The sequence below is a fragment of the Zalophus californianus genome, chromosome 5, assembly GCF_009762305.2.
Source record: "Zalophus californianus isolate mZalCal1 chromosome 5, mZalCal1.pri.v2, whole genome shotgun sequence".
In the NCBI taxonomy this organism is placed as follows: Eukaryota; Metazoa; Chordata; class Mammalia; order Carnivora; family Otariidae; genus Zalophus; species Zalophus californianus.
The window spans coordinates 58,987,010-59,004,461 of NC_045599.1; the positions used below are offsets into that span (position 1 = coordinate 58,987,010).

General features: G+C 39.0%; 1 protein-coding gene across 3 annotated transcripts in view; it reads right to left on the minus strand.

The window, feature by feature from the left end:
- The window catches only part of AP3B1 (adaptor related protein complex 3 subunit beta 1), a 259,999-nt gene extending 244,068 nt beyond the window's left edge, over window positions 1–15,931 (minus strand). For 2 of the 3 annotated variants that reach the window (XM_027606180.2, XM_027606181.2), the window contains exon 1: window positions 15,666–15,931. In XM_027606180.2, coding sequence (XP_027461981.2) covers window positions 15,666–15,793 — 128 coding nt within the window. In that variant the 5' untranslated portion in view covers window positions 15,794–15,931. The remainder of the gene's footprint in view (window positions 1–15,665) is intronic. The other variant, XM_027606183.2, reaches the window with a different exon arrangement.
- Window positions 15,932–17,452: the final 1,521 nt, after the last annotated feature.

The window sequence follows — 17,452 nt, forward strand, 5'->3', positions numbered from 1 at the left end:
AGGAAGTATGTTTGTATTCCTTTGATTACTAGCACAGGAGCCATTTGTATTCCTTTAGTAATCTAACTGCTCAGACTATTTGGGGCTAATGTTCTTTAGATAATATGCTTTTACCTTTTGTCATTCCCAAATATTTTTGGGCCAATGTTATATTGACCTTTCCAATAACCACAAACATATCTCAAGAACAAATTTTTGACAGAATTTCATTAAATCTGATGAAAAGTGCATTTAGTCACAGACACTATTACTCTCTCACCTCAAAACATTCCCAAATATACACTGACAGTTCTGATCTCTCTTAACTACAGTCCAACTTCACCAATGAAAATGTCTTTTCTCCTTCCCAAAATGTCCTCTCAACCCTTCCCCATTTCAGTCAACAGTCCCCACATTCTTCTAGTGCGGCTAAAAACCCGAACTTCTTGATTTCTTCCTCCCCTCAACCAAATCCAGTGAGTAAGACCTCTAAATTCCCCTTTATGTGCTCACAATTTCCTTCCTCTTCATACGCACCTACACCAACAGACTCTAAACCATTATCCCATTACTCTGGGACTTTTGTAACAACCTCCATTATGGCCCCCCTCTGCCTCCAGTTTCTTTTCTCTGATTTATTCTCCACACAATTCCAGATTAATCTTCCCAAAACACCACTGCAATAATCACTTGTAATCATCAACTCCTGTTCTTAGAACAGAAGTTAAAGTCCAGGGCGCTTGGGTGGCTCAGTTGGTTAAGCGACTGCCTTCCACTCAGCTCATGATCCTGGAGTCCCTGGATCGAGTCCCGCATCGGGCTCCCTGCTCCACAGGGAGTCTGCTTCTCCCTCTGACCCTCCCCCCTCTCATGTGCTCTCTCTCTCTCTGTCTCATTCTCTCTGTCTCAAATAAATACATAAAATCTTCAAAAAAAAAAAAAAAAAGAAGTTAAAGTCCAATTTTCTTCACACTCTAACAACTACTTCTCAAATTTACCACTGCTCCTTTCCAGGAACTCCCCTCTTTATCCACACTGGTTCACTCACTGTTGCCAGAAAAAAAGGCATAATATGTTACCTTTGTTCTTGGTGAATACCCTACTAAGAACACCTTTCATCCTTGGAGCACCTGGCTGGCTCAGTCGGTAGGGCATGAGACTCTTCATCTCTGGGCTGTGAATTCGAGCCCCGCAATGGGTATGGAGATTACTTAAAAATAAAATCTTAAAAAAAAAAAAGAATACTCTTCATCCTTTCCTTCCTTGTATCAATGCTTAAATCAAAGTCCTACTCTCCAGAAGCCCCAGCCTTCACTGACCATTGTCTCCTTCAATATCCTGTAGCACTCCTTATTCCATTTGACACTAGGCAAGTACTTTTTTCTTGATGTTAGCATTCTGACACCTCAACTAGGAATTTTCTTTTTTTTTTTAAGATTTTATTTATTTGACAGAGAGAGACATAGCAAGAGAGGGAACACAAGTAGAGGGACTGGTAGAGGGAGAAGCAGGCTTCCCACGGAGCAGGGAGCCCGATGTGGGGCTCAATCCCAGGACCCTGGGATCATGACCTGAGCCAAAGGCAGCCGCTTAACCGACTGAACCACCCAGGCGCCCCTCAACTAGAAATTTTCTAAGGCCCTCCTGGCCTGGGTTTTATGAAATATGTGAGTATAGTATTTTCATCAATAAAATTTAATGTATTAACCATTAGTTTAAATTTAAATGAGAACACTGTTAGGCAAATATGAAGTTATCTGCCCCATGTTGTAATGATCATGGTTTTGGCTTTTTTTAAATATTTTATTTATTTATTTATTTGAGAGAGTGAGAGAGAGCACAAGCAGGGGGACTGGCAGAGGGAGAGGGAAAAGCAGGCTCTGTGCTGGGCAAGGAGCCCAGTGCGGAACTCGAACCCAGGACCTGGGATCATGACCCAAGCAGAAGGCAGATGCTTGACTGAGCCATCCAGGCATCCCAACTCAATACATTTTTAAAGCAGTTTTTATGATTTAGCAAACACTGCATCATCATATAAGTCACTATTAAAATTGTGTCCTTGTGAAAAAAATATGAAAATGTTTTGCAAATTGATATATGATCAATAGAAAACTGTTTTCAAAGAACAAATATAAAAGTCCTGGAGTTCCAAAGCTAGGGAAGAATGAGGGAATAGCACCCATGAACTCAGAACAACATGCAAACTATTTATCTATTTTGGAAACTAAGACACCCTACAGATAATTACATGTGGGATCATAATAGAACTCAAAAAAAGGAGAAACAGTACAAGTATGTAGGCATGGAGTCCTATAAAAATTGAAGGTGGAATCTAAAACAAGTGAACCTAAGAGTATTTGGATGAGAAAGTAACAGGATACAGAGTTAGATGGGGTAAAAAGGCCATCCATACCCATAACACTAGTGACAGAAGAGCTTTATATGCATTTGGTGCAAATAATCAAGGCAAAAGAGCCCTGGGTTAAGTAGGACCTGAAGAAGTCTGCAGCATGGGGTTTAAGGATGGGGAAAAAAAGAGTATCAAGTCTATCAACAACGGGTGGTTTTGAACAGAAAGAATTTAGACTTAATCCTGTCACCAAGATTCTACAGAAGACAAGACTAGTATGTTACTACGAAGACTGGGGAACTTATGAATTCTTGAGGCATATGAGATGGATGGCCAGAAAGCCATAAGAAAATGAAAGTATAAGGTATTAAAAATATTAAGGTATTATTACTGTTATTATTATTATTACAAATATAAGGTATTAAATATAAGGTATTATTACTGTTATTACTACTATTACAATGCTGATTTGTGTCCCCCAATCCAAGAAGATGCAAAACAGAGAAGCCATTCAATAAAGGTTCGGCGATTATGGCGACGGTGGCATGGAGTAGGAGCAGTGAATATCAAAAGTAACTGTTACTGTCCTCCCACAATTACTTACGTATATTTATTTATGTACTGCCCTGTTCCCCAACTTTAAGGGGGATATTCAATTATTCATAATAGAGAGTAACACTTTAAAATTTTAATGGAGGAAAGGAAAAATAAGGAAATTAAAATAAAAGCAAGGCTAATATGCCACAAAGCTCCCTACACTTGCTAGTCATACACCACAAATTCTGCTCCTAAGTTTTCTAACAGTCACTGTGTAAAGGAAACAATGATATTCACTGTTGAAAAATAAGGGGGGAAGGGAGGATCTCAGAAGAAGTCATTATTTCTGATACTAGACTCAATACACCCACAGGGAAAAAATCAAAAATAACCACCACTGAGCTTAACTACTCCTTTTATCTTTGCTATTGTCATTTGCCACTCTTTTACTCATTTAAGACATTTTTGCCACTGGTGAATATTCTGAGTGACTTTAACATCCACTTGGAAGCCCATCCAATACTCTTATTTCTAAATTCCCTGGCCTAATCATCTTTACTGATTCTCAGCTCCAGACAACTTTCAGCCAGTAACTGCCAGTCATACCCTAAATCATACCCAAACCTTGTGAACACCCAAAAGTTTTCAATCTCTGAAATATTAAATGCATACAACTCTCTTTCTGATCAGGCTCCTATCCTTCCGGCACTCTCTCAGTTATTCCCACAATACCTATTCCTTTGACTTCTTAAACACTTCTGGTCCCCTGACACTCTATTTTCTTCCCATCAGCCCCCTACTTACTACCTTTACTTTTTTCCCATTCCAGTTTAAATACTATCTTTAAGTACTTCAACATCTTTCTTACCAATAGCCTCAACTTCTTGCTTAACTGTCATTCATAGCACCCACCTAGCTAAACCTCAATTTTGCCACGTGAATTGATCATTTTCTTCACATTTATAAAAGGACTGCCAAGTGCTGCTGGAGAAAAAGATCAGACTGTTAACAGTCTAAATCAATGATTTCTAACCTCCACTAGGCAAGCCCTCAGTATCATCCAAAAAGGCTTCCTGGTTTTCAGTCAGGACAACAGGCCTTCCCTATTGTCTCTTGCAACTACTTCAGACTTCTGAAAACGTTCGTCCCTACTACCACCTCCTCTCCCACTCTCATCAGACAATCCAACCATTTTTCCCTCTCATTAACAAAAGACTATACACTTAGCCTTCAAATCCAACCTTTTCTCCTTTTCTCTGTAATGCTCTAGATCTCTCTCTTTTGTTTTCTAACACCATTCTCTACTGCCTCCTTCCAATCAGCATTTAAGCATTCTCAACTCTTTCAACCCTCAAAATAAAAAGCTCCTAAGATTCCATGTGTCCTATCATTCTATCCTTTCTCCTCCCCCTGAAAGCCAAAGTTCTTTGGAGGAATGGTGTTCCTTTACTCACTTCTCACCCATTTGTCAATCCACTGCAATCTGATTTCCCCACACTGTTGTCAGCACTACCACCAAGGTCACCAACAAGTGCCTTATCACTAAGTCCAAGAAACACTTCCTCTGAATTTATTTTACTGGACTATTCACCACAGCAGCTCACACTGCTCACCACTTACCTCCTTCCCGAAACACTCTTTCTTTTGATTTGTTAAAGCAAAACATAGATAAGTTCCTCTTCTTTTAGGAAAAATAAGAAATGAGCTCCTTTAAGAACAATTTAAAAGTAAAAGAATATCTATGTACAAGACTGAAGGTTAAATAAAAAGTTTAAAACAAACACATTTTTACTTCCCTATACCATCTATAATCATAATTCCCAAATCCTTGATATCCACACAGAATTCACCTAGTGCTTATTAACTTCTTTTAATGTGCTGCAAATTAACGATACTCCATATAATTTAGTAGTTTTAAATGCTTGTGAAATACGATTCAGAGAAACAATAGAGTGAAATTTAACGATAATTTGAAATTTAGCTACATAATTTCATTTGTATTATCGCAGTTGCTCACTTTTCTAAAAGTTTAGTGCTTCTTCCAAGTTAGTGTCTTAATTACAATATGTCCTAAAAGGACTATCACTTTAAGAAATGAACAGGCTCCATATACTAGTAAATAAAAAGAACAAATCATAATACCATATTAAACTACAAAAGCATACAGCTTTGCTTTTAAAATACATAGTATACTGGGGTGGCTGAGCCTGGGTAGCTCAGTCGGTTAAGCGGCTGCCTTCAGCTCAGGTCATGATCCCATGGTCCTGGGATCAAGTCCCACTCAGGTTCCCCCCTCAGTGGGAGCCTGCTTCTCCCTCTCCTCCCTGCTCCTGCTCTCTCTCGCTATCTCTATCACTATCTGTCTCTCTCTTAAATAAATAAATATCTTTAAAAAAATAAAATAAAATACATAGTATACATATATGCAAAAGAAAAAGAAAAGGGAAGATCTGTATTATGTTAACTGATTCTCTCTGGGTGTTGAAATTAGGGTTGTTATTTTTTTAGCTCATCTGTATTTGCTAAATTTTCTATAAGGATAAGAAATATCAGTCCAGTAAGTCTCTCTGTGTTACATCACCAATTTTTCCTCCTCTACATCAGATGGTTCTATCAGCAAACAGGATAATACAGTTTTTCCCATCTTAAAAAAAAAAAAAAATCCCTTGACTTAACATTCTCTTCCAAGTACCACTCCATTTCTCTGCTCCCCTATACCCTAATACATACTAACAGGGATTCCTCTCCTCTCCTTTCTCTCTTAAACCCACTCCAGTCAGGCTTTCAGCCCTACCTCTGCACCTAAACTACTTGTGAAGGTCACCAAAATCCTCCACGTTGACAAATCCAAAACTCACTTGTCAGTAATCATCTTACTTGACACTGTCGGTACTATTTGACTCAACTGCTCCAGGAATGCCCCAGGGCTTAGTACTCTGATCTTTTCTCTTTCTACATTCACTCCATTGGTGTCTCATCCAATCCATGGTATTTACTACCATCTATAACCTGATGATTCCCAAATATACATCTCTAATCTGAAACATCCCAACTCATTCATCAACTACCTATTTACTATTTCCACTTGAATATCTAATAAGCATCTCAAACATAACATGCTCAAGCTCTTGATTCCTCTTCCCTTTAAAAACTTCCTCTCACACATCTGGATTTTAGTTAACACCAATCCCAAACTTACGCTGTTTAGGCAAAAACCTTGTGTCCATCCTTGATATCTTTTTCTTTCACATGCCACACCCAAATCATCAGCAAATCTTGTTGGTTCTGCCTTCCAAATATATCCTGAATTTAACCCCTTCTGGATTACTCCCAACAGTCTCCTTGTCATTCTCCCTGCCCTAGATCTGGAGTCTATTCCTAGTTCAGGAAGCAAAGCAATCCACTTAAAACCTAAGTCAGATCACCTCACTTCTATGTTCAAAACCTTCCAATACCTTCCCTTCTCACTCAGAGTAAAATCAAAGTCCTTACAATGATTTACAAAGCCCTATGCAATCTGGTCCCTTACCTTTCTGACCTCCTCACCTACCAACTTCCCCCTTCCTCTCCATTCACTCTACTCCAGCCATACTGGCCTGTCTGTTGATCCTCACACAAGTCAGAAATTTTCCTACTTCAGGGCCCCAGCATTGCTATTTCTTCTGACTGAATACTCTCCCCAAGACAGCTGCATGTCACTTGCTCACTTCCTTCAGGTATGCGTTCCATTAACAAATTCTCAAGGGTACATTTTCCTGACTTCCAATCCAATCTCCATCCTAACGCTTTGTCCTCTTTCCCTGCTTTATTTTTCTCAACGGCACTCCTTATGATCAAATGATCAACCATACACTGACTTCTTTATTGACTGTCTTCCTTCTACTAAAATATATGCTCCATGAAAGCAGGCATTTTGTCCACTACTTAATCCCCAGCATCAAAAACTGTGCCTAGCATACGGAAGGCATTCATATTTGTTAAATCTAGAATATATTTGCAAATTCTATAATTTTTTAAAGTTATTTAATAAACACTGGAAATTTGCAAGCAGGTCCCAAGCACCCCACAGACCATAACCTTTCTGAAGCAGGAAATACAGCTGGTACACAACAGGCACTTAACAGGTACTGAATAACTTCTAAATGCCCATAATGCTCAAAACCCTCCACTGGCTGCTGCTCTGACTCAAAATAAAATCCAAAGGCCCTACACAATCTGGCCCCCACCTTCCAATCTGCCCTCTTTGCCCTCATAGTACTCTTTGCCCTCATAGTACTAACTTCCCCCTCATCCTTCATGACCACATTCTTAATCCAGGCTTTAAGAAATTTTGAGAAAATCCATTCCTAGAGTAAAGCTGGGTGATGGATGTGTAGCTCTGCCAACACATGATTTTGGAACTACCATTATTCATACATCTCTCCCTTGTCCAGCTGCCATGCCAACTCACTCAACTGAAAGATTAAAGACACTGGCCTTCTAATTAGATCAGATCCTATCAGCAATACAAATAATCAGCCCATCAATAGCAGACAATGACTATAAATTGTTCATGTCTGTATATCTATGAACTCTCTCCAACTGATAAGCTAAATAAGTCTTCCCTAAATATACAAACCAATGAACGTTATTCATAATAATATGAAATAAAGGAAAATCATTTCCTTCCTGATTATTCTACTTTGGGTGCTTCACTTTAAATTCTGAATTGGACTACAGGCAATTTGTTTTTGTCAGTAGTTCATTTATATACACAACTACAATACTGTCAAATTACTTCACTAGAATACATTTGTCATTCCATGATCATTTGTAACTTTTCATGCAGTAAAAAAGAACATTTCAACCAACCATCTGTCTCCTTTTTTTGTTTGTTTTAATCATTCGTTCTAGTAATGTTGCTCTGAATTCTAAATATTTTTTAGAAATAGGGGCGCCTGGCTGGCTCAGTCAATAGAACATCCAATTCTTGATCCCCAAGTTGGGAAAGAGTTTACTTAAAACAAACAAACAAAAACCTGCCTAGAAATATGTCACATCTTGGGATTTAACTCTAAGGACTGAAATTTAAGTATTCCAGATTTTCTCCTTGGATTTCACCAGTTCAGTGATCTTAACATACTCTGTAGCAAAAGATGAATATTTCTTGGCTGAACACTTTTATTAAGGTAAATTGTAAACGTCAGAACTGACTCCTCCAAGAAGAAATGCAAGCTAAACAATAAAATGGAACACTTTTATAATCTGTTGGAAAGCAGGAATCTTACAGGCAGTATTTCATCATTTTGTTCAATGTGGTAAAATCTTACTTGATTTGAAGTATATTTCAAAAATTAATTATAAGAACCCTACTGTACCACTGAACTGACAATCTTTGTAGTTGGCCTTTTATAAAACTGGAAAACTTATTTATGTGAAGATAAAAACAACCAGCTCATCTAGCTGGGAATGTGCTGCAGACACCATTATACAGTTTCTTCTTTCATTAATAGCCATCTTGGAACACATGGAATTAACTAAGTCAAAGATCAATAAAATACTGAAATTGCCTAGAATTTTCTGTGCCCTTTATAAACAACAACAAAAAAAATGGATCCAACTTACATATATAACATGGCAAATATATTGTTAAAGACAATAACATATTTGGACATTTGAAGGACAACAGTATGCAGAAATCATAAGTGGAGTGTATTTTCATACTTGCAACCCTGGACTTATGAGCACAAGAGAATTTACAATGAGAAGCCTGTGCCTCTTCATAATATGCTAATAGCTCAGAGCTCCAACACTTTCAGAATCTCAAACTAAAATGTTTGACATTTCAAAATTCCAGCATTTCCGTTTTCTTCAGAAAAGCATTATTTACATAAGTGAAGGCTTAAAATAAATAAATACCTTTTGGTAGGGATAGCACACTGAAAGGTTGAGAATTATTACACAATTTAATATTAACTATACACTGATAATACTATTAGTTCATTTTTAGACTTATTTCACCACCTAAATTCTAAGTTTCTTAAAGGCAAGATAAAGGTCTTATAATCGCTTTGTATTTTTGTGCTGAAAATACAGAAGAATGAACTACATATATGGAATAATCCCAAATATGCAAATAAACATACCTTTGAACAGTTAGAAGAGAGACTTAAAAAAGTCTGACTGTAAAGTTCACTCAACACTTCCATGACATTTCCAAGTCAATTAACCCTAACACAGTAAAGATTCAAGTAATGCCATGAAGAAAATGGCTATTCTGGAACTAAAAACAATTAAGCCAAGGTGATGCAATAACACATCAATATTGTATAATACAGTAAGGATACCAGACAAGGTTTTCCTTCCGTATGTGGTCCAATGAATCAGTCACACTTTATTTTTTTAAACTAGTTACAGAGACAATAAATATCAGTAGAATCTGAATCATTCGACTGAGTAAAGGCCCTGAAAATATTAAGAAAAATTATAGGGGCACCTGGGTGGCTGAGTCAGCTGGGTGTCCAACTCTTGATTTTAGCTCAGGTCATGACCTCAAGGTCATGAGATCGAGCTCCACATCAGGCTCTGAGCTGGGCATGGGATTCTCTCTCTCCCTCACCTCCCTCCCCTTGCCCTCGCTCTCTCTCACTCTCTCTTAAAAAGAACAAAAAGAGGAAGAAAAATTATAAGCCAAATACTTTGCTCATAAATTATTCCTTCACATGGGGGCAAATGGGTGGCTCAGTTGGTTGAGCCTTCAATTCTTTATTTTGGTTCACATCATGATCTCAGGGTCGTGAGATGGAGCCCCACATCGGGCTCCACACTGGGCTCACACTCCATGCTGGACATGGAGTCTGCTTAAGAATCTCTCTCTCCTTCAACCCCTCATTCCACCTCCCACTCACCCTCTCTCGGTGGAAAAAAAAAAAAGAAAAGAAAGAAAAAATATTCCCTCACATAAATTATACTATCTAATAGAAGCTGAGTTTATGAAATAGATTCTTTTTTTTTTTTTTTTTAAATAAGCTCCTTGCCCAGCATGGAGCCCAGCTTGGGGCTCAAACTCACAACTGTGGGATCAAGACCTGAGCTGAGATCAAGATGTCTGGCGTTCAACTGCCTGAGCCACCCAGGCGCCTCAAATAGATTCTTGTATACAATATTCAACAAATACTCATTTAGAAACTACATAACCTGAAAATACAGGGTGACTGAATGAGATAAAATTATCAATGAGAAATACTAGGACAAGTGAAAAGAAAGTAGAGCAAGCTTTGAACAACAGTAACTATAAAAACGCATTAAATGAGCAAAAATATAGTATAAACCCGAATTAAAATTAAATAATATAAATAAAAAATGGAAACTCACACAAAAAAGTTTGGAACCTCTTATGAGATACAATGATTATTTTAAGCATGTCCAAAATAATACGTTACTACTTATAAAGCACTGACATCTGGAACTGGTTTACCTAAACTCAAGAACATCCTTTAAAAAGGTTACTCTCATTCAACTGCACTTCCATATGCCTTCTTGAATGAGACAACAAGTGGCAGAGATAAAGTCAGATTTGCTATAATTACATAGAAAACACAGATACATGTAATCTGCCTACAAGACTCCACTGAGAAACACTGATACAAAAGGTTAAAGGGTTATATGTAATTTTTGTGGCTGATGTTGTAAAGTTGACAATAAATAAAATTTAAGTTAAAAAAATAAGCTAGGGGCCTGGGTGGCTCAGTTGGTTAAGCAACTGCCTTCGGCTCAGGTCATGATCCTGGAGTCCCAGGATCGAGTCCCGCATTGGGCTCCCTGCTCGGCGAGGGGCCTGCTTCTCCCTCTAACCCTCCTCGCTCTCATGTACTCTCTCTCTCTCTCTCATTCTCACTCTCTCAAAATAAATAAATAAATCTTTAAAAAAAATAAGCTAGGCTTCATTAATGCAATACAAATACACTGATGTAGCACTGACTACATCGTACTACGTGACATAGTATGACTATAGAAATACATTGCAGCCCCCAGCTTGGGTCTAAATCAGCTCTGTGATTCTAAAAAAATGAAAAGCCCACCCCAATTTCAGCAGAAACTAAAAATGCTACCTCCCAAAGTGGTTGAGCAGTGCTGCCTTGCTAAGTTACCGGTTGCTAAGGTCACCCTTTATTGTTAAACCTTTTATTGTTAATGGCCTCTTTTCAGCCTTCATTCTAATTATCCTCATTATACAACTCCTAACACAGTTGACCATTTCCTCTTACTAACTATCCTCTTAGCTCCCCCCCTTTTTTTTAACCTTCCTCTGGTGTCCTACCCCTCTGAGCACTCTTTCCCTACTTCTTCCATTCAACCTTAAATGTCAGTGTTCTCTCAGTCTTTGTCTGAACTGCCTTCTTTTTCTAAACAAGAGACGTTCTCCCGGGGCAAGGGGGAGAACTGTAGAGTTCTAAATGTTTATGCCCAAATCTGTCTCATCCGAACATGCATTTTCTTTTGCAACTCTGAGGAACTCCCCCTTTCCTCCACCTGGCAAAAAACTCTGGCTTTAAGAACTAAAATGTCACCACCTCAGTGAAGCTTCCACCAGTTTTTCCAGTGTTAGAAATCGCTTTCAACTCTGCCATCTTATGAGAACCTCACAAAATAGCCAAGTGTCGTAATCTTTCTAGAAAAGATGACATTGAAGTTTGAAGAGATCAAGCAACTTGAACAAGGAAACATTACTACAAGTGGAAAACAGGAACTTAAACTGAAGTTGTCTCACTCCAGGTCCAATGCTCTTTCTAAAACACCATGATACTCAAAAGAGATTCGGAAATTTAGTAGTTTTACTATTGTTAAGAAAAATTAGTTTCCTCTGCTTCTTTCTAGAAATTGTTTAAATTACTAAAATTATTCTTAATTACACATAGAGCCAAATTGGTTAAGATAAAAGAACTTCTTTAAGACAAAACAGGAAAATAATTTAGAAAAAAACTAAAAGCAATAAAAATTGACAATTGCAAAAGAAAGGAATACAAAGAAAAATAACTCTTTACTAAATGAAAAATCTGAAAATCCTGAAGCCAATAATCAAATACAAAGTCTTGATTAACCAATAAATGATGCATAGGATCTGCTTTTCTAAAATGATGTACAACTCCCTGATTCTGGTTTTATTTAAAGGGAGAAAGGAACAAAGAAGGTTGATAAATAAGATTAAATTCAGAAAACAAAATCATCAATAATCCCATCATGAGGAAGTATTTAGGCATTCTTGAGATGGTCAGTGAAGGATCAAAGGACATAAAGCTTTAAGACAAGAGGCCAAAGAGCAGAAGCGAGGAAGAAGTCAGAGAGCTGGAAATCAACACTTTGCAGCCATTTTGGTTAAGAATGGTTCAGGAGAGGGATATCTGGGTGGCTCAGACAGTTAAAGGGCCGACTCTTGATTTCAGCTCAGGTCGTGATCTCAGGGTCCAGGGATCAAGCCCTGCATTGGGCCCTGAGCTCATCAGGGAGTCTGCTTGGGGATTCTCTCTCTCTCTCTTGCTCTCACCCTCTGCCCCTCCCCCTGCTCACACTCTCTCTCTCTCTCTGAAATAAATAAGTAAGTCTTAAAAAAAAAAAAAAAGAAAAGAATGGTTCAGGAGATTCATCAGTGGTTGCTATATATCTAGGAGTTGATAAATTTAATACGGAGTAAGACATCTGCACGGCCTCAAAGTGTCCCCCATGGAATGATAACTGGGGAAAAAATCATGGACAACACCTTAACAGAACACCTTTAGATGCAAGTCTGAGAAAGCCACATCACTGTGGTAGTAAACATAAATTATGAGGAAACACCAGCAAATTCAAAGTGATTAACATGCTGTAAAATAACTGGCTTGTATTCTTCAAAGGTGCCACAGTAGTGAAAAACAAAGGTTAAGGGGGCACCTGAGTGGCTCAGTCACTTGAACACCCAACTCCTGATTTCAGCTCAGGTCAATCTCAGAGTCATGGAACTGAGCCCTGCATCAGGCTCCCTACTCAGTAGGGAGTCTGCTTCTCCCTCTACCACTACCCCCACTCATGCTCTCTTTCTCTCTCTAATAAATAAATATTTAAAAAAAAACAAAGATTTCAGATTAAAGGAGATTAAAAGAGATATAACAACCATATCAAGTACATGATCACGGACTGGATGCTGTACTAGATGGGAAAAAAAAATGCTAAAAATAAATTATTTACTGGGACAAATGACAACACTGAATTAAAGACTACAAATTGTACTGATATTAAATTTCCTGAATATAATGGTACTGCAGTCATGTAAGAAAATATCAGTTCTTAAAAAATACAAACCAAGGTATTAAGAGGAAAAAGATATGATGTATAGAACCTATTCTCCAATGGGTCAGAAGACATAATACGAATGTGTATGTGTCTGTGAGTATATGGAGAAAGCAAGCAATGTAGCAAAAAAATTTTTTAATTAATGAATGTGCAAGTAGTTCTTTGTACTATTCTTGCAATTTGGAAATCTGAAACTATCTCAAAGTCAACCATCAAAAATTAGAGCAGAGCTGGTGGATGAACGCATGGAGGGAGTCAAAAGGTCTAACTTCGTTATAAAACAAGTCATGGGATGTACTGTATAGCATGGTGACTACAGTCAATAACACCGTATTATATAGTTAAAAGTTGCTCAGAGTAAATCTTAAAAGTCCTCATCACAAAAAAAAAAAATTGTAACTAGGTATGGTGACAGATGTTAACTAGACTTATTGTGTTGATCATTTCTGAATATGTACAAATATCAAATCATTATATTATATACCTGAAACTAATATAATGTTACATGTCAAGTATACCTCAATTTAAAAAATGACAGCGGAGAAACAGGGTAAGCTTTTTCTTACATAGATTTTGTCATTTGTTTTTTTTAAAAAAGTCAAGAAATATCATGATTTTATAAAAGAATGTAAACTCAAGAGAGATTAAAAGACCACTTCCAGGTGTCTCCTTGCTCCTATACAGTCCCACTAGGTTGCAGTTCAATGTCCAAAATGTTTCTAATTCCTGGAAGCTTCCAGGTAACCTACTGTCTACAGCTGCTTTTCAAAGTTTTAAACTTTTAATGAGTTGTGTGCATTCTCTAATAAAAGCACCATAAATTTCATCAAGTAGTAAGTAACATATCCAAGTGTTTGAGAAAATGGGCTTTCAGATTAGAATGTCTGTGTTCAAGTTCAGAGAGTGCAGTGTTGTAGCTTTGCGATCTTGGACAAGTTAACCACTTGTGCTCCAATCTCTTCATCTGCAAAGTAGAATCAGATAAGCATCTGGTAACAAGCCACTGACGTAGTGAGGAGAATTGAATGAGATAATAAATGTAAAATAGTGTGCACAAATGCACAAGCACTCCGTAAGTGTTAGCTATTTTTATTTTAAATCCAACCTGATTGGTCACCTCAACAGCACTGGTCTTAGTCAAAGCCATACATCTTTCTCCAAACCAGGCCCAAATCTGACAAAATAGGAAATCAGAAACTCCAAGAGGAAAACATCTTAGATGTTAACAAACCATAAAAGTAAATTAATTTTAAGTAAATCACATGCAAAACAGACTGAGGCAGACTTACAGGGTAATTCAGTAGCCGAACATTTTGCTAATACAAGTGTAAAGCTGCAACAAGCCTCCTATTAGAACAATCCATCATCTAAATGCACAGTATGAAAAATGAAATTAGTCATCTTACCTGAGAACAAGGGGGGGGGGCAGAAAACTGTATTCCACATGCTGTCTATAAGATTTCAGCCAGCTTAATACAATCAAAATTTATCAACTACTAGCAACTTTGCAGACTGCCCGATCTTATTAGTAAAGCTTAAATTAAATTTTAATTATACTCTTCTAACACCTGCAAAGCCATCAGCACAGCTTTCACTTAATTTAGCATGAATCTAGTGACAGCCTATTATGTGACCGACCATAGTAATAATGAAACATTAAAAATAAGAAATGTAAAAATGATTACAATATAATATAAAGTTACCAGAATTCTGTAAGTTTAAAACCTCTCCCACCAAAAAGTTTGGGGAGGTTTGCTCTCCATTTTTCGATGGTACTTATTTTTACTTTTAAAAAACTATACACTGTTTAGTATTTGTTTTTAAAATTCACGTTATTAATTTGTAAAACTTTAGAATTTATTCACAGTCACACTCTAAATATTCTCTACTCAAATGCTTATTACTGTGTTTGGAATTGAGGTTTTTTTTCTCTGTAATGCAAAGGATATTAACCAAGAACATGAATGTTCGTATAAACGGTTTGTCCATTCATAAAGCGCCTAAAACACCTCCATGCTCCTACACTCCACGGTCAGGGAATAGTTTCCCATAAGCAACAATCACTCGAACGCGTCCTTTTAACTCCCCAAACACCTCCTCTCTCACCATAACACGCGCAATTCTCCAAGTTTGATCTAGGCAAATGTTAAATAAGCTAGAAGTGTTTGTTCACAACTGAGATTCCTGTGCCCCAGCCCAGACCAACCCAATCAGTCTTTACGAACGAGACCTGAACCTCTCCAAACAGTTCTTTTCTCACTAAAGTTTGAAAACTACGAGAGACCCCCCACCCACCCACCCCACTCTCTCCAACGACTCCCACCACTCCCAAAAAGACCCAACCCCATCCCCCAGCGGGAAACGTTACCGCCCGGCCCCGGAACGGTCCCAGGGCGACCTCACCCTTCTCCCGGGAGCCCAAGCCCGGTGCCTGCGCCTCCGGGGTCCCCAGCTCCTCAGTCCCGCCCCCACACCCCCAAACCTTTCTCCTCACTTCTTCAAATCGCTGCTAAAGAGGCCGAAGGCGCCCGAGGGGGAAATGGTTGAAGTCGCCTCCTGACCCAGTTCCGTCGCCTCCCCTCCTCCTGACTGCTCATTGTAAGCGAAGCTATTGCTGGACATTGCTGCGGTGCTGGCTAGGGTCCGGTTGGTCCGGCCGAGGGTTCTCTCTGAAGGGCTACAGTGCCGAGGACCAGGAACAAAACTACTTCTCGAGCGGAGGGGCGCGCGCAGGCGCTTCCGGACTCGTCACGGCTCCCTAAGCCGACCCGGCGGCCCACCCCCTGCGCATGCCCAGTGCTCAGGCTGACCGGAGCCCACCGTCGGCCTCTCCAAGGCCTGACTGGATTTCCCTTCTCCGGGTTTTTGAGGTGGCTGAGAGGCTCTGAGCCAGGCTGTGCGGAAGGGAGGTCATGAAGGAGCCGGGCCTCTCGGCTTTTAAAGTTTTTTTTGGAGAGAAATAACCCCTTGTGTCCGTTTTGATCCCTTAAGAAGCCTTCCCGAGCCCGGACACTTTTATTTGACTCTTGCTGTAAACCAGTAGCATTCAGATTTCTTCTGAAATGCCGTTTAACACACCTGATCAAGTTTCCCAAATCCATGACGATCACTTTTCCTTTTGTGGGCCGGTTTGTACTCTTCTTACTCCAGCCCGTGTTGCCTTACTTTCACAACCGCCCCACGAAACCCTCTCCCAGATCTCTCCACTTTAAGGAAACCTCTCCAGACTGTGCCTTTGGAGATCCACTGACAAGTGTTCATTCCTGTGAAAGCTTTGAATGAAAATCCAGGAGCCAGCAGTTCCCAGGAGCTAAAGGAGTTCTTCCCGCTGGCCTCTGGCTACCGTAAATAAAATAGAGCCACATCAGGTGCCTGGAGTAGTGTCTCTTCTGGACACGTCTTTACTTATTTCTTTCTCGCTGTTAGTACTCCCTAACATCTATTAGGGATGTTGCACTGAATGTTGCCTGGCCCCACAGCAGCACTAGGTAAAGCCTTTTTGCAGGCATAATTTCCCCCAGGCTGCCGGCTCAGAGAAATTTCAGAGTCTTCCCTAACTTTCCCTATTCTTTCCCTTCTGGGCAGGCATTGAAACCTCGAGACCCAGAGGCCAGAAACTGTCGTAAGTCCAGTGAAACACAAATTGGGGGCCCAGCCCCTGAGGAGGAGGGTGGAGCCTGTTCAAGGATCAACTCCTCAAAAGGCCATGCAGAAATTCATGAAATACCATTGCACCCCTGTTAAAATAACCAAAATCTGGAACACTAAAACACTAAATGTGATACAATAGGAACTCTCACTCATTACTGGTAGGAATGCAAAGTGGTACAGCCATTTGGAAGATAATTTGTCAGTTTCTTACGAAATTAAAGTTATTCCTAGCATACAATCCTGCAGTAACACCCCTTGGCATTTACCTAAAGGGGAAAAATATACCCACGCAAAAACTTGCACATGGATGTTTATAAAAGCATTATTCATAACTACCAAAACTTGGAAGCAACCAAAATGCCCTTCAGTAGGTGAAAGAATAAGTAACCTGTGGTCCATCCAGACAATAATATTATTCAGTGCTAAAAAGAAAGGAGGTAACAAGCCATGAGAAGACATAGGGGAAACTTATGTGCACATTACTAGGTAAGAGAAGCAAATCTGAAAAGGCTACATACCAGATGATTCCAAACGTATAACATTTTGGAAAAAGCAAACTATGGAGACAGTGAAAACATCAGTGGTTGCCAGGGATGGGAGAGGGAAGAGGAGAGATGAATAAGCAGAGCA